Source organism: Anas platyrhynchos, chromosome 3 (genome assembly GCF_047663525.1).
Source record: "Anas platyrhynchos isolate ZD024472 breed Pekin duck chromosome 3, IASCAAS_PekinDuck_T2T, whole genome shotgun sequence".
Lineage (NCBI taxonomy): Eukaryota > Metazoa > Chordata > Aves > Anseriformes > Anatidae > Anas > Anas platyrhynchos.
Genome location: NC_092589.1, coordinates 93322109 through 93344869, shown reverse-complemented (window position 1 = coordinate 93344869; position 22761 = coordinate 93322109). Strand labels below are relative to the sequence as shown.

General features: G+C 37.7%; 1 protein-coding gene and 1 long non-coding RNA gene across 2 annotated transcripts in view; one reads left to right on the top strand and one right to left on the bottom strand.

Annotated features, from left to right (window-relative positions):
- The window catches only part of LGSN (lengsin, lens protein with glutamine synthetase domain), a 64882-nt gene extending 44036 nt beyond the window's left edge, over nt 1–20846 (bottom strand). Inside the window, exon 1 of the mRNA XM_072036315.1 lies at nt 19504–20846. Within this exon, the coding sequence (XP_071892416.1) occupies nt 19504–19617 (114 nt within the window). The 5' untranslated portion in view covers nt 19618–20846. The remainder of the gene's footprint in view (nt 1–19503) is intronic.
- On the top strand, nt 1708–21583 carry LOC119716535 (uncharacterized). The gene is made up of 4 exons (XR_005264720.2): nt 1708–1991; nt 17375–17455; nt 18581–18727; nt 20917–21583. It is a non-coding gene; the product is annotated as an uncharacterized lncRNA (long non-coding RNA).
- Nucleotides 21584–22761: the final 1178 nt, after the last annotated feature.

Sequence of the window (22761 nt, the reverse complement as noted above, 5' to 3'; positions counted from 1 at the left end):
CTTGGAAGGTTCTTGAGAACTGGAGCTGCTGGCAAGGCGAGTAAGTGGCAGTCACTCCCCGCCCCCTCTAAGAATTCACATTCTGCAAGGGGGATTTTCCTCTCATTTAAGGCTGAAAACATTCCTGAGAGGAACAGTTTGTCCTCAAGTTGGCATAATGTTGCACTAAACATTTGCCACTTACTGTTCTGCAAGCTGTTAAGCTTCCTGTGAAAGCAGTAAGATACCACAGAAGCACTCTTTTGTAAACAGAGTCCTACATCATTTTATTAAAGTACTGTGGCAATACTTATCTGGGAACAAAACAAGGGGAAGTTGCATCAGTATGTGGGCTGCAAATGGGGCAAGGGGAACTATTATCCTAAATTAACACAGAAAAACAGATGACATTCAACCAGGAACCCTTCCTTTTACAAGGAACAGCATACAGAAGGAAAAACACAACTCTCCAATTCAAAGCATAGAATATAGGATAAGCAGACAGAGAGGAAGGGGGTAATTTGGGAGCAGTCAAGACACAAAAATATGATGGAAAATAAAGAGTAGAAGAAAAGCAATGAAAAGTTTCAATAAGCTTTGTAACAGACATCAAAATGAAGGAGAAATGCACTTCTTACAAAGACTCTGGACAGACATTCCAAGTGAGCAGGTAGTCCCTTCTCTTCTCACAGTACAAGGTCACCAGCACCATACTGGGCAACCTGGACTCCTTGTGTGGCTAAGGTCATTGGTATCTCCTTACTCACTGAACTGTAGAGCTTATTTTCAGTCTTGAATCAGGACCCTATTTACTATGCACTTTACAAGCCCCCTACTGTTAATAACCTAATTACAACACAAGAATTAACAGGTACACACAGAGGAACACCACTCAGTGGATCTAGGTGGTCCTTTCCAGCCTAACATCCCCTTGCAAATGGGAAAGCACCTTGAAACATCCTTGTTGACCATGACAGACCGTGATCAAAGAACATCTGCACCCACTCTAGCTGCTGATACAGTATTTGTAGGTTACTGATTTTCTAAATAGATCCCAGGAAATGTAGGAGAATGAGTCCCGTACTTGTATATATCTTAAAAAAAAATAAATAAATAAAAAATAAAAAAATCAGGCTGAACCTGCTCAAGAGGTGGCAAGTAAGCAATGTGCTGGAAATAAACTGGTCAAAACACTATGCCTCTTTACTGAAAATTAATTAAATATGCCTAGAACTTCTCTGAACCTTCTGATACTCAAACGGGCTAGACCAGAATGGCCTGTGTCTGCACTAATGAAAACTCTTTCTATCCAAAGCACAGTTGTTGCTTCCAAACTGCCTCGAGGGAATTGCCTCTTCTGCACAAACCCCTAAGAAGTACCCAAGAACTGCTTGGAGGAGTCTGAGCTGATCCAGCATGAACCAGGGACTAGGTTAATGATCTAGCAGTACAGATGGCTGAGTTTCATTACTCTAGAAGATTTAGCAACAGACACCACCTGTGGCACTAACCTGATAGAACTCAAGAATTAACAAAAGGAGAAAACAGTGCTTTCAAGAACTTACTGAAAAAGCACATTAACTGATCTGCAGAACTGTATGTATCAGCAGCAGAAAACAGTTTGATGCTTCAGAAAGGAAGCTCCTGAGAAGGAGCTGTTGTTCAGCAGAGTGCTGCTTGGAAGGGCAAACTCAGATCCGTGAGCATGGAAACTATTTTCTTTTGTCTGCTCCTATTGCAAAGCAATGGGTTTGCTGAGTGCTGAGGGGAAAGGCCGAGGAGGGAGACAAGGGCATCCCTATTTACAAACAGACAAAATTGCACAAGAAGTGCCTGGGCTTACATAAGCAGTTTGTCCTTCTGGTGCAAACAATCCAGCTAGACCACAAATATCAGATGAGTGCTCAGGTGAAAAGCAGTTACAAGTCATTGTTCTGAGAAAATGCTCTGAAAGGGAGAGCCCAAGGCCGTGACATCACCCACAGACATCTGCAAACCAAGCCTGGATGCTGGTGAGTCACATCATACATAAAGCAGCTGCATTTGAGAAGCCCTTCACGACCAAGGCCAATAAAGTTTATTGTTGTTAATTTACAATTAACTCAGATTAAATTGACGTAATTGGGAGAATCTGACTCATAGACTTTTTATAAGTTTATTTTTAAAACCTTATCTATTAAATAAATACATTTTCTGTTTTCAAAATGACATAATTCATCATTACCTGTCTTTAAAAGAACCAATGCTGCTTTTCACACAGTAAAGGAGTCAGACACTAGGTTTTTTACTAGTTGTTCTGTGTCTGGGCTGAGAAGCTGATCACTACCCTTAAATTCTGCCCCAAATGGTCTTCTATGCAAACTAATGGAGAAGGTATGATTTAATATACATATATATTCGTGTCTCAGATGTGTTGTAGCACAACTGAGGACACTGAGTCAGATCCTGCCTTACACCACAGCTGGGTTTATGTATAAGGGAGACCAGCATTTGGTCCCCTCCCTTGTGCTGGGCAGCCCTCTTTATCTTCCTATAACAACACCACCTCCAATTCTAATCCCTTGGGTTGCAGGACAAGCACCAAACCACTTGTTCTGTGTCATGGGGAGCTGCTGCAGGGTTGCAGCGGTGTGACAGCCGAATTTGGCTGTACAGAAGGTGGCAGGATCAGGACCACTCTCAGCTGTACGAAGGAGTCGCTAGGCAACAAAAGTAGCTATGGTTACCTGTATCCGAAATGAACCACGGATTTCTGTGATTAGTCATTCAGCTGGAAAAACCTGGAAAAAAAAACACTTTTTTTTCTTGATGAATGTATCAAAATATAACAGTGCCTTTGCATAAATATTGTTGCAATGACAAGACACAATTAAATAGATCTTACTTTACAGGCACTTGTTTGTTTCGCCTTGGGTTTTATGCAAGATGTAGGCTATATGCTTTCAGACGTTTGGGGCTGCAGCTTTAGTGACAAGACCAGACCTTTGGGCAAGGATCAAGTGCTTCTAAACTCTACATTAGGGAAATATCCTGGAGAAGCTACAGGAGAAGCAGCAGATTTCCTTTGCCCAGTGAGACTGGCTATTCTTTCCAAGAAGCTCTCACTGGAGTTCACTTGGTACGTGAGATTGTTTGCTGATTAATATCAAAGGGTGCCAGCAATCATGTGCCTACACTAATGCTCTCATGCATATCATCTTACACACACTGGAGATTTCCATGAGGCAAAGGCAGCTCAGAGAAAGCAGCGTCCCAGAGGCCTGAACCCAGCCTCAGCAGCAGGGACAAGGAGCAGCTGGGGTCACCAACACTTTCCCTTCAGTGACTGCAGGTGCACCCTTCATGACCTTAACAGAGCCAGAAAAACTCCCAGACCCAGCAGTCCCTGGCCACTACACCCCTGAGCAAAATTCCCTCCTAAATCCAAAGCTGGCAATCCATTTAACCCTGTCTGCACACATCATCTGAGGTGATGGAAGTAGCAGTCTCTTTCCTACATTTTTCACCTGGAGTTAAATGGTTGAGTCAACTAAATCAATCTGCAGTTAGCACAGGCATTCACAGGAGCATACATTTTTTTCTTGCACAAGAAGTGTATTCAGAGAGATTCTCTCAGCCATTCCTTACAGGGGCTTGTAAACATATTATTGATTCTTGGGTGTTTGGGGAGTGTTAATTAGAATTTGAGTTTACAGCAACAGCTCTCCTTGCTTCATCAGAAGAGACTGAAACTAAGGTGCTCAGCTGGTAATTTAAAAGCAGTATTTTTATAATCTGTAATATGTTTACTACTTTAAATATAAATGTAAAGCAATAATCAAGTGAATTAATGATAATACACATGCTAACCTACCTTACTTTGATTAAACTAGTTTACTTTGTTTACCATTGGAATGAGGAAGTCCCTGCAACTTACTTTAATCTACTTATCCAACTCCTTTATTAAAATCATGCTTTTCAGCTGTGATCACTAAGCCAAATAATACATGGTGTAAGCAAAAAGCTCATGAAAATCTGTATAAACTATTTTGATCAGTCTTATCCAAAAAAATGAATTGGGCTTCAAACAATGGGCCTTTCTTTCTATGAAGCTTGTTAGGAAATCCCACTGCAAATATTCTTAAGCTTTAACGGTAGCTACTGAGGCTACCACTTCCATGCTAGAAGCATTAAAATTTATTTACCTTGTGTCACAGAAAAAGAGAGAAGAAAGCAGAAAAAAATTGCCCAACTCAGTAGTACATTTGCAATAGTGATGCTGTCATAAACTACACTTTGATCAGTCTTGTGATCGGGCTGCAATGATATTAGCTTCCTTGGAAATAAGGATTTGGGAAAAGCTCCATAATTTCATACATTTTGCTTCATGAAGCTTAAATGTATATGCACATCTCTACAGTTTCCTTGCCGGCGATCTCTCACATGGTTACACAGTTAGCAGAGATGCTGATAGAGCTTTCAAGAAAAACCCTTGTTTCTCAATTCGAGTACTGAAGAACAGAGGGAAGAAACATAAAAGTTCAGGCCCCAGCAATGATTTTTTTTTTTGTTCAAAGTGCTGCATCAAGGAAAGAGAAGTGTCTTGGACTAGATAGTTAGAAGTCATATCTTTTACTGAGGTGACAACCAGCTCAAAACAACACAGAGAAAGACTGGAACAAGACGCACTGTAATGGTGCTTATTATCAAAACCAATTTGATTTACAAGTGGGCTGAAAATCTCATAACAAATTTATTTTCACATGACTTCCCAGACTCTCTCTTTTAGACTGGCTCAGAAATGCCTTGGCCTTTCTCACAGTGCTACTACATTTCTTCCAAACCCAGCCAAAAACGGAGGCACTGCAGACTGCAAGAATGAAGGAATAAATTATTTACTCAGTAAAACAAAATCTCTCCCTGAACACTGAAGATAATAAAGCTTGATTTCCTATAAATTTGTGCCTTGTGCTTGATAGACTTTGGCCAGGTGTAAGCACTAGAAATATTATTTTTCACAAACTATGATGTCTGAATGAAGTTTTTCATTCTAGGATCCAAGTTTCTTTTTCATGTCTATTCTAATAGAGTATAAATTTCTACAGCAGACTTTAATTAACAGGATTTCTCCCCTCTAATTGTTCACTTATTTGCAGAAAACCTTTTATTTTTTTTTCTTGTCCTCTATAATTTTGTCCAATGAGGTAAGAAACAGGAGTTTTAAGTTATCAGAGTGTGTTCAGGAAATCATCATATACGCATAAGTAAGCTTAGCAAATGCTAATGCCTAAGTCTCATTTATTTCTGTCTAACAAACAAAAAAAAAAGGGGGGGAGGGAGGGGAGGAGAGAGACAGAGAAAGAGAAAATTCAAGATTGATTTGATTTCATTAAACCAAAGCTTGAAGACACACGAACCAGCCTGTGTTGTAAAAGATTTACATCCAGATTTAAAATGTAAGGGTTCTTGGATCTTGGGACCTGGAACAGCTCGTAGGACTCTAAAAAATTATTTAAAACTCTGACATTGTGCCATTATCATCTGGGAAGTTTTTGAAGATAGATTCTCGGTTCCGATCTACCTGTGGCTGTTATTAATCTTTTTGTATCTAAACAATCTCTAAAGGGACAAAAAGCTACTTTCTCCCATTTTCTCTTCATTATTAATCAATCTGCTGAAGTGTTGGAGCTGGCTGTGAATGTTAAGAAGGAGCACCTTTTTGCTTGTTAATGAAGTCAAACACAACATAAGTATTTTTGCAAAACCTTAAGATATATGAATAACTTTAGAAGAATATTCTGAGGTGATAAAACAAGTTCTTTATATAAAGGGGTGCTGAGCCTTATTAAAGGGGAGCACTTTTATTGTTGTTATTTTGTCTTGTTTTTATATCTTCTGTAAGACACTGCAACATTTATTTCTGAATGCATGGAAGTACACAACGGGAGCATACCATTCACAACAACTGTATCTAGTACAAGTGTTTGTACATTTCAACATGCATTAAATGGACCATATCTCACCATTACTGAGCTTGTGGCTGAGCAGAAAACAGATTTCTCCCCCAAGAGAATGTCTGTGATTGTCTGCTAGTTTTGGTTTTTTCTTAATAATTTATTTCACCACTTAATATCTTTCAATTTAATAGGCTCATATCTGTAATAAACTGCGTCTGTTTTCACAACATTTTCCCCATAGGTTTAAATGAAGTCTATCAATATTACACACAGATTGTGAAATAAGGCAATTCATGGAAAGATTCAAGTGGACTAAAGTCATGCTGGCTGTAATCTACCCCACCTCCTTACAGTCTGGATTTGAGGTCTGATAGTTCCTGGACTAGAACTGACATCTCACACTGCTGAGATATCCTCAGCTGCAAGTGTTGCAGCTGCTGGGCTGGAACAAGACACTCAGATCCTAGTCTATACCCAATTTGTCCATGTTTGGTGCCTTACAAGAGTGCACTGACTTGAGAGGGCAAACAAGAGGGAATGTGTCTACAGCTCTTTTGAGAGTGTTTTCTTCATTCTGTTTCCTGTCTGAGTTCTGCTTGTGCACTACCTATTAAGATACATGGGATAAAAAGCACAAACAGTACTGGAAACAGACATTTTCCCATTCCCTATTCATAGAATTTTAGAATAATTTAGGTTTGAAAAGACCTCTAAGATCCTCAAGTCCAACTATTAACTTAATACTACCAAGTCTACCACTAAACTATGTCACTAAGCTCACATCTACACATCTTCGGAATACCTGCAGGGATGGTAACCCAACCACTTCCCTGGGCAGCCTCTTCCAATGCTTGACCACCCACTCCATGAATAAATTTTTCCTAATATCCAACGTAAATCTCCCCTGGTGCAACTTGAGGCCATTTCCTCTTGTCCTATGGCTTGTTGCTTGGGAGAATAGACCAACCCCCAACCTGTCACAACCTCCTTTGAGATGGTTGTAAAAACAGATGAGGCCTCCCTTGAGACTCTTTTTCTGTAGGCAAAATAACCTCAGTTCCCTCCACTGCTCCTCATAAGACGTGTTCTATAGACCCTTCACCAGCTTCATTGTTCTTCTTTGAACTGGCTCCAGCATTCAAAGTCCTTCCTATAGTGAGGAGCCCAAAACTGAACACTGTACTCAAGGCGCAGCCTCACCAGAGCCCAGTACAAAGGGACAATCAGTTCCCTAGTCCTGCTGGCCATGTTATTTCTAATACAAACCATGATGCTGTTGGCCTTCTTGACCACCTGAGCACACTGTTGGCTCATATTCAACTGGCTATCAACCAATACCCTCAAATCCCTTCCTGCTGTGCAGTTTTCTAGCCACTCTTCCACCAGCCTGTAGAATTGCAAGGGGTTGTTTTGCCCCAAGTGCAGGACCCTTCACTTGGTCTTGTTGAACTTCATAAGGTTGGCTTCTGCCCATCAATCCAGCCTATACAGATCCCTCTGTAAAACTTTCCTACCCTCAAGACCATTATTTTTTCTCTTCCTGGCTTCATGAATTTTCTGATCTCTTCTGCTCAGTTGTCCAGCTTCATCCTCACTGGAGATATCCATCAGCCAGGTGCTTCCTACACTCTAAGGCAATTAGGTGAGAAGGTGCAATTTCACCCAGAACAAAGGTGATGGCTATGGTCCTGTATTTCCTGAACAAGTGCTCTATTTCCCTAGGCTACTGAGTAAAAGCAGGTATTTCCTTCAAAGGAAATTCAGAACTAGGAAACCCGGGGGGATGCACTTGCCTGCCGTGAGTCCCTCAGTGACAGAGTTTCAGCCATTGAACAAAGAGTAGAATTGGTGACCAGGCTGTTCCCAGCATCCATCTTGATGAAAATACATGTACTTCTGAAATCTTGGGAAACATCTACCTTATCTTCGGAAGTCAAAAGCAGCTTTGCCTGACATAAAACAATGGAAAAATCCCAGAGATTGTTCTACTATAGGTGCAGAGTAACCCATCTAAGATCTTTAGGAACATATGATACGGTAAAAAAAAATGATCAGGCATTTTTTTCTGTCAATTTGATAAATTCAATAACTCAAATCAGCCCTTAATTAGAGAGCATGGAAAAAAAAATGTCTGCTTCATTACACGTTTGGCATTGATTAGAAGTGTAACTTGTTCTTGGCCTTAATTTGTGTAGGTGGCTGTCCTTATCAGGAATAAGAATCGCATCCTGTGAGAGCTCTGTCTGACTTAGCTTTGATGTGATTTTTCGTTTCTCTATGAAATGCCAAACAAAAACATTAACTAAGTCAAAGATAGACCCGTTATGCTTGATACTTTTCCAAATTCACTCTATTTTAACTAACTTTCTGAAATACTTTTTCTCTGTGTAATTTTCTTGGAGCTTTTAAAGTCACTAAAAATAATACAACTGCATCATCACAAGTACCATCTACCCCAAGGCAGCATATGCTGTCCTTGACATCTGTAGTAGCTCACACTCAATTGTTGTATATCTTCCGTAAACAGAAAGTGCTAATGCAACTTAACTGAAGGAAATATATTTAAAAGTTGATAAATCAGATTAAATTTTCATTGGGATTTCAGTGAAATGTGTGAAAGATCTGATATTTGTGCTGATATGTTATTCTTTATAAACACTAGTGGCACACAACAGAGACAAGTAAATAGTCTAATTTTGTATATATAATAGTAAACCTGATGTGCATTTATACCTATAAAATATTCAAATACACACAAAGAAAAAGTGGAAAGAAGAAGAAAAAACAAACAAACAAACAAAAGTTCTCCCAACCTAGCCATCTTAAATTAGAAGACAGACCTCCAGATTTAACCTCAGAGATGTTATTGAGAAATATAGAGGAAGAAGAATTGGCAGTTTAAATTTGTTCTAAACAAATTGAAAGATAATTATTGTTTAATATTCAACTTTGGTATATCTTTTTTTTTTTTTTTCCTGTTTGACACATCTTTTAAGCTTTAAGTATTCCAGAACTATTCTCAATGAGAATCTGAAAGCACAGATTACTCATCACTACTTAATTTTCTAATGTCCACAAATAATTACATTTTTATTCCTCTATATTTCTACTACATTTGAAAGAAATATAATAATAACACAAGTTGCTGAGTGCAAGAAAGCAAAAAGGCAGCATTACAAAGCTGCCAAGTTAGGTAATGACAAGCTTTCTTTTAGGTGATTGACAACATTTTCTATCCCAGGTTGTCTGATCCTTGCTGTCTGTGGGAGGTTACTGACCTCACAACCCTTCTGTGGGAAGAATCATATGAGCAATCCCTAATTTACTTCAGGCAAAGGTGTTTGGGTTAGCATACAGTCTTGTATCATCATTATCATTGATTACCTCGTTGACCTTGCCTGAAAGTAGATTAGAAAATGAATGCACAAGCCTTTCAGCATCAGTGTCATAAAACACCAGATGGTACATCTGGAGCCAGTAATGGCATCAGATGACACAGGTAGATTCAGAAGGGAAGTTTTCCTGTAGCCTGTTTGGTGTCATTTAGTTAGTATACATTCCCCATCCAAAGAGTCAGAATTTTGTACAGGAAGAAGACTTATATTGGAATGTGTTTTCACTACTTTTCAGAAGTCAGTAAAGAAAATCTTGTTTGCTAAACAATCTTCTGCCTCTACCATAAGCTTTCTAGATGTATTTTTCTTGTTTCATTAAGGCAAATAGAAGCTCATGTGGTCATATTCATAGGCTGCAACAGGACGTGTAATATGGAGCTTCCCTTCCAAGAATTAAATGGTGGTGCACAGCTGAGGTTATTGTTTTTCAAGACACCTGCACACAAACACACATCTAGGCACAAAGAGACAGTGAACTTCAAGACCCCAGGCAAACAACAGGGTATATAGCAGAACCAAGCAGTCAGCACTACTGATGCAGTAACTGATTAGCAAAAAGCAAAACAGAAAGCTAATGAAACATCATTGGTTCTGAAGGTCAAAGAAATAACTTCAGAGCTGCTTTCCCTCTCAGCCAGACCTGGATATTGAATTGCTCATAAATGCTTCTGTCATTGCAACAGACACGTTATTTTTCAACATATACTGAATACTCTGCAGCAAATCCTACTCATAGTTCATTTTGATTCCAAAAAAATATTTTTTTTTCACCTGGAAACGTGCTTTTTTGTTGTTGTTTTGTTTGTTTGTTTTCCCTCTCGTGTTTCAACATGAAAATATTAAGTTAAGCAAAGCAAATAGTTAAGGAGTCAATAATAAGTTGTGCTTAAGCATAGTGTGAGTAGAAAAAAAATGTCTTTTTTTAAACACCTCTTCTTTTTTTTCTTTAACTAGCAGAATGTTGCTCTCCGCAGAGCTGTTTTATATTTTGCAATTCCAGCAGCAATTTCCCTTTAGGACTTACGATTGCTAGCCACAAAGAGAGATGAAACACAGATACGTTGCATCATCAGACATGATTTCTTATCTTGCTATGTGACATTGATAATAACTATTATTATTTGTGCCACATAGGTGTTTCAGTTAAGCTCTCTGTTGCAAGTGCTGTACAAGTATAAACCCCGGGTTCTACCCCAGTAGAAGTTTCTGCCCACAATAAGCTTAGCTCAATGTACTCCCATAAATATAATGAGTCATAGAAAAAAAAGGAAAAGACAAAGGAAGTTTGAGTGCATATTAACAGAAGGCAGCAAAATACATCTGCATCATTTTGTTTTAATTCTTCAGTTGGAAATAACACCTAATTATCAGAAATCCCCTTTGGCTGTTTATCTCCACTAATACATCTGGAACACTGCTTCAGCTCAGCATAAAATTCAACCCACATAATTATTGTTTTATTTCTTCATCATCAAATATTTTCTAGTAAACATAATTCCTGTCACGGAATTTAAAACAGATATGTTTTTCTTAATTATCGTAGGATCTGACCTAGCTTTACCCAAAGTCACCTCTGCTTACTGGCTAAAGCATTGCCTTATAACAATGGCAAATACATACAGGTCTGTTGTTTCTGAAGACAAGCAGTCAAGGAACGTGAGATGTATGGCAGATATTCTGCTCTTCTGAGATGAACTAGGAACACTGGTGTCTCTGGTTGAGAAACTCTCTCTTAATTCTACATATCTGTGAATTTTGGAGGCAAAATATATATTAGTTAATAAATTGCTTCAACACCTAAGGAAAAACTTTCTTAAATATAAACAGCATTTAAAGTATTTAAGTAATACTAAATACATATATAAAAAAAATTAATATAAATATAAAATATAATGTGTAACTTCAGTATCTGGTCAACACAGAAACTTCTGCTAGATACCCTAATTTTGCAAATAGACTATAGAAAGACGTGGAAATATAGATTATGACGTTTCCCCCAAAATGTACATGTTAAAAGGATGGTTTCAGAAGTCAGACAAGAAGAATCACAAAAACAAAAGGCAGGTGGGGGGAGACTGGTCTCTGTTTTGGAAATTTGGTGCCTTTCTGAAACCTGTAGTTAAGTTCCCCTACCCCTTGGAGATTAAAGGCAGGCTCACCTGTGAAGGCTTTGTTTTTAAAGCTACACCCTGAAGAATTTGGCACTGCGCACTGTGCTGATTTAAAACACAAAGGTTGAGGACAGTGATCTGCCCTTTAAATTTTAAACATGAACATCAGTTTGATATCACATCTCCTTTAGCGAGGTGGATATGCAACTTCAGCACTCTGTGCTGCTGAGGAAATTTAAGCACACATAACTTTTGACTGTACCTTACACAACAGACAAGAGATTAATTGGATAAAAATGGCACGGTTCAGTATTTTTGCTGGAAATTTCATTCTACAGAGAACATAAAAGTCATTTGGCCACACAATAAAAAGCAAAAGGAAACACAACAAAGTAGGCAAAAGTACTTTCTTGGATAAATAAAGGAGCAGAGTCCTAAAGACTGGGGGTTTATATATTGTATCTATGATGCTCTAATATCAACAACCAGTACAGAGACTTTTCAAAATCCAGGGTCCTGTTCCCCAGGTGTGTGGCCTAATTACAATGCTACAGGGTGAAGGTCTCTCTTGTGTTTTGTATTCACAGCCCAGTAAAATGGTCTGCTTTCCTCCAAATGCTTTATTTCCACAAAGGACATGAGCGAATAACTTGTTGCTCGTGCCACCGTCCACACCTGACTGAGAGCAGGCTGCAGCAAAATAGATAGAAACTATAATTTTCTGTGATTAGCACAGCTTTTCTATGTCTAAAGAGCACCAATCCTTTAACAATTTACAGGGTAGTGTTAATAATAAATGTCCTGAAATAAGAAATAATTATGACTATTTTTGTTGGCAGTTCTACTTACTTTATGCTCCTGTGTTCCCATACATGTAGGACTTACTCCCACATTTCATCCACATGGTAAATGTGTCTGATATACCCACACCAGCTGCATCTAATTTAAGGACAGACAGTAAGAGAGCAAGGCTTATGACACTGGGCCCTAAAAACCTCAGGCTCTATTACAGTTACTTTTGGCAGAAGGAGGCATCAAAGAAGGAGGATCAAATCAGTTTAAACCTTGGGAACGGACAAGAGTCCCACGAGTAAATAAAAGGAGCAGCTCTACAGTCGAGGCCAGCATAATCAGGGATATCAGATGACATTAAGGGAACTAGGAAACCCAAAAGCTAGCTTGTATACTCCAGAAATACCAGTAACCAGAACAAGGGCAAAAGTTACTCAGTTTTAGATTCAAATTACTGCAGATAGAGATTTGCCAAGCTACTTGGACATGTAATTGGGTTAGAAAGTATTCCTGTGTATAAACTTCAGGGATTCTGTGTGCTTTTCAGAGTGAAAAATATAAATGATTTCTTACAGGACTCCAAAATTGTTTCCTGATGAGACTCAAAGTTGGGTCTTATTTTATATTTTATTTTATTTTATTTTATTTTATTTTATTTTATTTTATTTTATTCTGTTTTGCTTCTGAACACAGTATGCATACCTACATCCTGCCTATAGAAAGGCTGTGGAAGGCAGCCTGTCAGGCTCTGCTAAATGAGAGGCAAACACAGCTCTGTGGTACATGGCTGTGGACTTAAATGAGAATGGGTTGTCTCAAGGGAAGAACATTTCATGGCTGAGTTCTTTTATATGAGCTAATCTTTTCAGAAATGGCACTGAAAGACAAGAAATGAAACCAAATTAGTATTTCTTGGTCTAGATTTTCACAAAGAAATAACCCTACTTTATAATCCAAGTGCAAATAATACAAGGGGTAACTGCAAGAACCAATAATCGCTTCTAATAGGAAGATGAGATGGTATTCTAAATGACACATTTTACACAAGAGCTCAGCAATCTGAATTTGATACACCATGAAGCAAACACTTTGAGCAAATTGTATTGTTTTCTGATGCTTTTTTAGCCTCTTTTTTTTTTTTTTTTTTTTTCTTTTAACCTCTTTTCTTTTCTTTTTCTTTACCCTCATTCCAGGAAGATTCATATGTACATGTGGTGTTTAATAACAGATTCTTTAGTTTTTCATCAGGCTGTATTGTTCTTCACAAATACTCAAAGGACTACTAATTAAAAATATCAAAAAGCTGTGAATCCTGAAAGATTAATAACTTTTACTATGAATTCTGGTTCGATTCAAGTTTAGTGAAAGCATAAAATATCCCCTCTCACTATGAAGTAGTGGGTACTTCATAAGCAAGTCTATGTTCTAACCAAGCAGCTGAAACAATACCTTGTGACTGTAAACTCTACAGGCTCTCATCTATACTGACATGAAAAAGAAGATTCTGCTATATAACCCAAGACCACTTTCAGAAGTAGGAATGGGCAGAATTAGGAATTACCTCAAATATTGGATGAGTAGCAAACTAGTAAGAAATCCTAAAGGTAATTTTCTAATTACCAAACACAGAAAATAGAAAAATACCGAATACAGAGTCAAAGAAAATACTTTAGCTCATGAATTATTTGTGAAATATCTGAACATTAAATATGTTTAGATAAATGAGGATTACTATGGTAACAGAAAAATACTACCTTTGTCAGATAGCTTCTTTAACAAGGATGCTATTGTGATGGAAGGACCTTATTGGGAGGGGGGGAAGGAGAGAAAAAACAAATGATGTACCAAATGAACTTTTATTTTCTTATTCTGATCTCAAAATTCACTGTTGACTTGAAGTCAACAATTCTGCTCTATTCCTATAATGAATTTCTATTTTGCATAACAAGATCTCAAATCACATGTGTATAATAAATACGTCCAAGTTTAGGTGCATAACTGAAGTCCAAGAGGCAAAACAAAAATATAATGAGGCTCCAGGGGTTCAATATTGTTAATGAAGGATAAAATACCTGGACTTGTTTATGTTTCTTTTATGTTGGAACGGTAGATTAAGAAGTAGTGCAGCTTTATTACATATTTCTATTCAGATGTATTTTCTTCTACAGGTCATATCAAATTTTCAGCCCCATGAAACCCTCATTTTTCATTTGTGTATATCTTAGTGGATTACACCTTCAAGAACATAATAGTTACAGATATTTAAAATTCTTCTAAGTTGTCATCCCTTATGAAGCAATCTCATGTTTTCATTCCCCATCTAGAGCTTCCCTTTTAGCCAAGCATGAAGATTTCTACCCATAATCAACTGATATTTGACAGACACCATGAGCTAACATATTTTCCCAGAAAAAGAAAATTTAGTTTCCATAATGACCTGAAAGGTAGGTCATAGTGAATTTTGTATATTGCTCAGAGATTAAATTCTGTCTTGTTTCCAATCAAGAATGGCTACAAGCCAACAAAGTTGCAGAGAGAAATACTAGAAGGTTTGGCAAGAACTGTATCTGTCTCTGATTAAATTTAGGTATTCCTTGACTTGTCGAGTTTCACACATTGAAGCTGAGATACACTTGGCTCCTATTCCCTGAAGTTAAGATGACATACATTTACATTTTGTGACATCTCTGCTTCTTCTTTATCCCATGATCCCATATGGATCATCTTTATCACAGTATAGTAGTATGTCTAGCTTATATACTTAAGGAGTAAAAAAGAGGCCAGAAGAGAGCTACAGAATAAAAAATAAATAAAAAAAAAATTGTCTGCTGGGGAAACAATACCTTGTGGGGCCAAGACTATAAAATACATAAAAAAGTAGTCATGGTCTCCCAAAAACAATAAAGATAAAAACAGTAAAATTTTCCTATTTTTCTTCCCATGGAAGATTCTCATTCCAGACGAGCTTCCCACCAGTTTGCTGAGCTCTTCTGTAGGGTATCTTTTGACAAAGCTATCCAGTCATATGAAGCTATTTTTGTCTGCACAACTGTATTAGTGAAGACCAGCAGTGAAACACAACATGATTTATATCTCTGGCTACAGTGTTATCGAAGTCTTCTAGATTGGTAGCTACTCTGGATCTCTACATACTAGCTACCTGAAATCCTGATTTTAAATTCCAGCTTTTGTCCTCCCATGTCCATCACCAGCACAGGGTTTGGAATATTACTTAGCCCACTGTCCTCCACTGGAAACACAGAAAGGTGGTAAACTGAAAACTGGAGAGAATCGAAAAACAGTTTTCTGCTGCTCCCCTGAGCTTTTCTTCATGGTGGATTAGACACCAATAGGTGTCAATTCTGGACATTTTTGCATCATAAACATGGCTGAATCCTAACCCTTAATTGAAAACTGTAAATTATCTCTATCCTATCATCAAACTCATAAGCAAAAATTACCCTAAGGAATTAATATTTGAAACTCTTTCTTGAATGATTTAAATTTAGATTTTCAAGAAGCTTTTGAAAATATTATTTGACAAAGCTCTTTTAAAAGAATTGAACATTAAGTCTCTCAGGTATATGTGTTTAAGCATGTGACATTATTATATATCCGTCATTATTATATAGACATTATTATATATCCAATATAACATATTGGTCATGTATATATGTGATATTTTATATATAGTATAAAAATTTTCCTAAGTGAACTTGTGAAGAGGTAAATAGTGAGACAAAAAAAAAATCAAATAGTACAGAATTAATTACAATAGTCAGCACAGGAGCTGACAAGAAAAAGTTGCAGAATAGTCTTATGACACAGCATACGTTTGGTAGAATGGTAAATAAAATTCATCCTTCATAAATGCAAATCCATACATACCATGAAAATAAACCATAAGTTGTTGAACATAAGATTAAATATTAAGTGACAATCAGGAAGACAGTACTAGAAGTAAAATTAATAGTAAGTTCTCTGAACTTACTATAAGTAAGTTAGTAATTTATAGTAAGTTATAGTTAGTAATTAATAGTTAATTATGGTAAGTTCTGTTTCCTTGTAGAAGAAAGACAGGGAGCTCCTGGAAAGAGTCCAGCAGAGAGCCACAAAGATAGTACAGGGCCTGGAGCATCTTCCCTATGAGGAAAAGACTGAGAGACCTGGGTCTATTCAGCCTTGAGAAGAGAAGACTGAGAGGGGATCTTAACAATGTTTACAAATATCTTAACTGTGTGAGACAGAGGGATTTGGTCAACCTCTTTTCAGTGGTTTGTGGGGACAGGACAAGGGGCAATGGTCACAATGAGCACAGGAAGTTCTGCACCAACATGTGAAAGAACTTCACAGTGAGGGTGATGGAGCACCTGAAAAGGCTGCCCAGAGAGGTTGTGGAGTCTCCTTCTCTGGAGATATTCAAGGCCTGTCTGCATGCCTACCTGGGCAACCTGCCTTAGGGAACCTGCTTTGGCAGGGGGGTTGGACCCGATGATCTTTTGAGGTCCTTTCCAACCCCATCTGTGATTCTATGAAAACATTTTTTTCAATGTTCAAGAGATGACAACAGAAAACAGGATTATGAAAACAGTAAAGAATCAAATGGAAATAAGACACTCTGATTCTACCCAAAAAGAACACAGTAAAATGGGTTAAAAAAAAAAAAAAAAAAAAAAAAAAAAAAAAAAAAAAGATCACAGATCACTGGGGATTTGGAATGTCTTCATTTGACGATTAAATAAACTAATAATCTTCAATATGGAAAAGAGAAATTGGAGAGAAACTGGGGAAATTGGAGAGAAATATGCAGGATATGTGATACACATTGATAGGGTGAATAGAGAATAACTATTCACTGTTTCCCACAACATAAAGACAGTGCAGAAAAAAAAATGAAATTACCAGGCAACAGATTTAAAACAAATAGAAGGAAGTATTTTTCTTGTGACACATAATCACATTGTAGCACTCATTGCCATAGGATGTTGTGGATGCCAAGAGTATAAATGGGCCCAAAAAGCAATTAGACAAAATTTATGTAAGATTTCATGGAAGATCTCTGTACTGAAAGTCCCTCAGTCTCAGATTATTGAAAGCTATAAAGGTATAAGCAGGGAAAAAATTATTCTGTGTTCACCTTGTTTTGTCATCTTTCCCAAAGTTTGTGCCTGTTGCCTCTTGTCCTGATACTGAGCACCACTGAAGAGAGCCTGGCTCCAGCCTCTATGAACACTCCCTTCAGGTATTTATGGACACTGATAAGATCCACCTTCTTCTTCATCACCTTCCTCTTCCTCAGGCTGAACAGCTCCAACTCCCTTAGCCTCTCTACACAGGAGGGGTGCTCCAGTCCCTTCAGCATCTAGGTGGCCACTGGACTCTCTCCAGTTTGTCTAGGTCTCTGTTACACTGCGGGTCCCTGAACACCCCACAGACAGCTTCACTAATGCTGAGTAGAGGGGAAGGATCACCTGTCTTCACTTGCTGATGATACTTTGCGAAGAGACTTTTTACTCAAGCCTGTAGTGATAGGTCAAGAGGTAATGGCTTTAAACTGAAAGAGGTACATTTAGATTAGATATTCAGAAGAAAATTGTCACATTTGGTGGTGAGGTACTGGAACAGAGAAGCTGTGGATGTCCCATCCCTGCAAGTGTTCAAGGCCAGGACAGATGCGATTTTGGCAACCTGGTCTAGTGGAAGGTGTCCCTGCCCATGGCAGCGGGGATGGATCTTTAAGGTCCCTTCCAACCCAAAACCATTCTATGATTCTCTGGTTATAAAAGCTTGAATAGATGTTCTGATCCAACAAAGTTGTTCTTATGTTTTGACAGCAGGATTCAACTAGATTCTTGTTGGAAATATGATCTTCACTGCTATTCTGGAGTAAGCATATTTTGAAACAAAATTCATGTCTGGACCTTGTATCAGTGGTTAGACAGTGGTTGCCAGATCACGATGATATTGCTGGTTTGATGCTGTCCCAGGTTCAGCAACGAGTAGAAGCTCTTGACAGCTGTTTTATTCTTATAGGATAGGATTGATGGGTTGTGTCCCAGAGATGAGATGTTGCATCATAAAGACACATTCACAATTAAAACTCCCAAGGAAAACAATCTTTTCTCAGTATACTGAAACCTTCTTCGTTAGCAAGGTAGATTGATTGGGGTACAGCACAATGTTTGCAATTCTGTGCAAGATCTTACAATGTGTTTCTGTAAATCCTTAGTAATGTAAATGAAGAGTAATTTTCTGAAAGTAAACGATACTATCCAAATTTAGTTACTGCATTATTTAGGATTGTGGTTCTGGACAAATTTTAAGTAGTCTGGGAAATGAAAAATTCAGAGTTCATTCCTGCTTTCAGAGTCCATAGAAGAGCTTCAGTCTGGAGAACAGCACGTGACAAGACAGGTGTTACTGTAGAGAGAATTGATGGAGCCAGTGTAAGTTGACTTTGCTACTTCCAGAGATGAAGCTGAGCTGGAGTTTGGCCCATTCATTTTCCTAACAGGTAAGGAGGCACTGTACTGTTCAATAGTCAAGGGAAGTTGGTGGGGCAAGCAGGCAAAGGACAAAACGGAAGCAGAGATCATTTCACATCTGTATTACTAATACTTTAGTTTATGTAATATACCTCAAAGGTGGTGGAGGATTAAGAAATTGTTGAAAACTAACTAATAGTTCAGAAAAAAAACAATATTATTGAGGTTTCATGCTGATCATTTTTTATAATCTGTGCAGCTCTTTTTCATTTCCCTGCTTGCTTTGCATATATCTCCTCATTGACTGCCATGAGGAATTTGAATGCCATAATAGTTATTTGGTGGAATACTCCTGTTTTTCATCAGTGCTATTAAACAATGTCACTTGGAAGCCAGGCACACTCCTGGACATGTGGACACTGAGGCATATCATGCTCTGCACAAACAATTAATAATGTTTTAGATAGTACAGATTATATATGAGATACTGAGAAGCAATTGGTTTTAAATGCCTGACAAGGAAAGTGGTCGAACAAGTTTGAACGGTTACAACACTGACAAAACCATAACCATGAAGTTCGAAGAGAACAGAACAAACAAGCCTGTTTTCTAATAATTTAGTATGTTTTAGGTGCTAGAAATGTTGGGAACAGGCAATCTATTGACTGATGCAAAATTCTAGCTGGTGTGAGACATGACTATACGGTTTCTGCCAGTTTGCTTTAGTCAGATTAACTCAAAGCATCATTGTAATTCCGGCACCAGATAGTTGTATTTCTGCCAACAATGCCAAGTCTTTACTTACTGCTGAAATAAGCCTATCAAATCTAAGGTCCCGATGAATAGACTGCAGTGGGAGGATGGCAGGAATTGCTTGCGCAGGCATGGCACGGGGGACACATTTCACAGTGATCAGCATCTGAAAGACATCAGCGAGCAGCTAATTGTCTGTAAATTACTGTGTTTACCAGTTCAGCAGGGCAAATACTAACCTAATGATATTTAAATTTAATGCCACTGCTACACAATCAGACAGAACGTAAATTAATTCTTTTTAAATTACAGCTTTCTCACTACAAAAGCAAACAAATAAATGAGAAATAATAACGTTTTAATTCACTCTTTCAAAGTGAAGTTCATCATCTGTAGTGTTTACGCTTTGATGGATTGCTCAGGCATAGATTCACTCATGTGCCACCTGACAATGTTGCAACCAAACTGAAGAGCACTCTGATTTAGCTGGAACTTTGAGAGGTTTTCTCACTTTTTTTTTATTTTCACTACAGCTGTCCATTTCTGCCCTTATATGAGGTAACTGCTACCTTAGCAAGCAAAATCAGCATACCCCCAAACGTTTTCATCATATTTGCCTAATTAATTTATTTTTCTGGTTTTGGTTTTAGTTGTGACTTAGAAATGAAATGCATCTGCAAAAGGAAGGGATAAGTTCTGTTCTTAACATTTTGGGAATGCTGATAAAGCTATGAAATTGGAAATGATTTGTTTGCATCCTAATTCTTATTCTCTGTCTAAGGGTATGAACACATCACTTTTTATCATGTTATGCCTTGAATCTTCCCTTTTGCTCTGTGAACTGGTTTGTCAATCTATTTCAATTCTACTGTGTCTTATACACCTTCAGAGGCACACAAATAAACAGTTTAATCCTTTAAATATCATTAGAGCTTTTCTATTTGTTCTTCTGTTATGCTTTATTGCCTTCACCATGTGATATTTCCTCATTCAAACTTTTTGGAACCGTGTTTCTTTCACAATTCAGAGGCAAAAGGGTAATGCAACCACCTTTCCTCTCATTTTTTCCTGCTACGTTATCAACACCGACGTGTTTGCAGTCACAATCTACTGGCAATGTGTCTTGTAAGAATTTTTGAGACGAAATACGTCACTGCCAAGGCAGGACTGCACTATACATTTTGATGAATTGGTAATCAATTAACTATAATAAGTGTAATCATAAATTCTGATTAGCTGGTAAATAGTGTGAGACATAGCTGCAAATTGATGCATTTGAGATTCTGATACATCCACCTAGAGCAGTTCCTTTCAAAATGAGCTCTTTGTCTAGGCACAACTAGATCAGCCAAACCACAGAAGTTCCATGACGTAGGACTGATCCAATGAAAGTATATACTTCTGTATACTTCTATATTCACTTCTGCTGATGCCTTTAACCTATGTCCCTTGTGTTACATCACAGATCTGTTCCGAAGATTCATGCAGTATTCTCAAATTTGATGCCCTGAGTGCAGATTTATGAGTCTGGATGATTGAGTGGAGCAGACCAGCACAGGTGGTGATGGAGTTAGCAGGTCCCAGCCTGACCTGCACTATTTCTTATCATAAGCTCAGTGATTCAGCGGCTGGGCACACATCAGGATTGGTATGCTTAGAACAGAAATATCATCTGCAAGACTCCTTCCAGCACATTACTTGTGCTGTCACTCCTGCCCAGGTGGGGAGATCAATACAAGTTGTGGCTATATCTGGCAGAGTCAACTTCCAGTACAGCTGCTTCCAGGGGCAGCAGCCAAGCTCTGAAGCAAAAAGCAGATAGAAAAGCAGCGCATATGGCAATCTCACAGAAAGTAGAGGAAAGGCTAGACACAAGACAACCCAAAATATCACATAAAATGCACAAGAGAATTGGTCATAAACACATAATGTATGATCTTCCTAATGCAGGCAGTGACCATTCATGACCTGACCTTGCAAGTACACGTTGAATTGTTCTTTATCTGTTCTACCAGATTATCTGGTTCTGCACAGATATGACATAGTTGCTTATCATTAGACTTCTTAGCTAGGTCTAAAATCAAATAAACTCTATGTCCTCAAGCCTGCAAGTGTGATAAATTAATTTTAAAATTCCACCAGATTAAAAAAAATAAAAATAAAAATAAAAATAAAAAAAATGAACACTTTGTCACTTTGTCTTAATTGTTCATTTTGTTGGGATTACTTATCTAAAAGTATGAAAAGAAAGTTTGTGCTTTGCATCTCTTTTACTACAACAGTTTGAGTTTGTTTTTTTTTTTTCCACTGGCTAATAAACTGTGTATATGCATATATACATACAGGCACACATATTTCCACATACATATGTAATAGCTTCCTGAAGCTACAGGAATGTCAGCGTTCTAAAATTGTGACATTTTCATGATACTAATAAACCAATAAGAAGCAGGCCTGCTGTGGATGTTAGGAGGTCATTTTCAGCCTTTCTCTCTGCTGCAGTACAAGATCAGCTTTGTGACTGTTGATGAAATTTGTCTATTCTGTCATTAAGAGCTTTAGTAATGAATATACCTTAGTCAGTGTTTCATTTACCTAATAAGTAAATTTACTATATATATTTTTTAGATTGCCTTATATTTTTATATTTTTATTTACTAGACTCTTTCCATTAATTGTAAATACTGTCCCAAAATCGTGTCTAGTGAGGCTAAGTTGTTTGTAAGAAATAGGCAAGTACTACAACTGAGAAAAGTGGTTGTTAGTAAGTTCAACATACTAAAATTGCTTGGCTATACACATGAAGTGAAAGGTTAATTTTCTTTATCTTCATGATTTCTCCAACAGTACAGAATTGTAGCAGAAATGTGAAGATTGGTATCATTGAAGGATATACAGAAAAGTTTGTGTTCAAAAACACCACAAGCAGGAGCTAAAATAACAGCCTGTATTGATAACTTAGGACAAAACCAACAGCAATTCAACTGGCAGACACTGAAGAATGTGTTTTTGTAAAGACTAGAGGGTCTGTGGTCTGATGAGAAAGGCAATAAAGATGCACAGTATCATATGCATAATTCTTTTTCCTCTTATCCTAAAAGGAAAACAAATTGTAGTGATGAAGATACTTCAAATGGGAAAATAATACAATGGGCAGCACATTACCTAAGATTCATGGAGAGTGAAATTAAATTCTGAAACAGAAGAACCACCTTAATAGAATTTTTGGTTTCTAAAGGATATTGAAGAGCAGCCCAAAAATCCATTTGTCATCACCAGTAAAGAAGAAGCCAAGAGACATAGTGAGGAC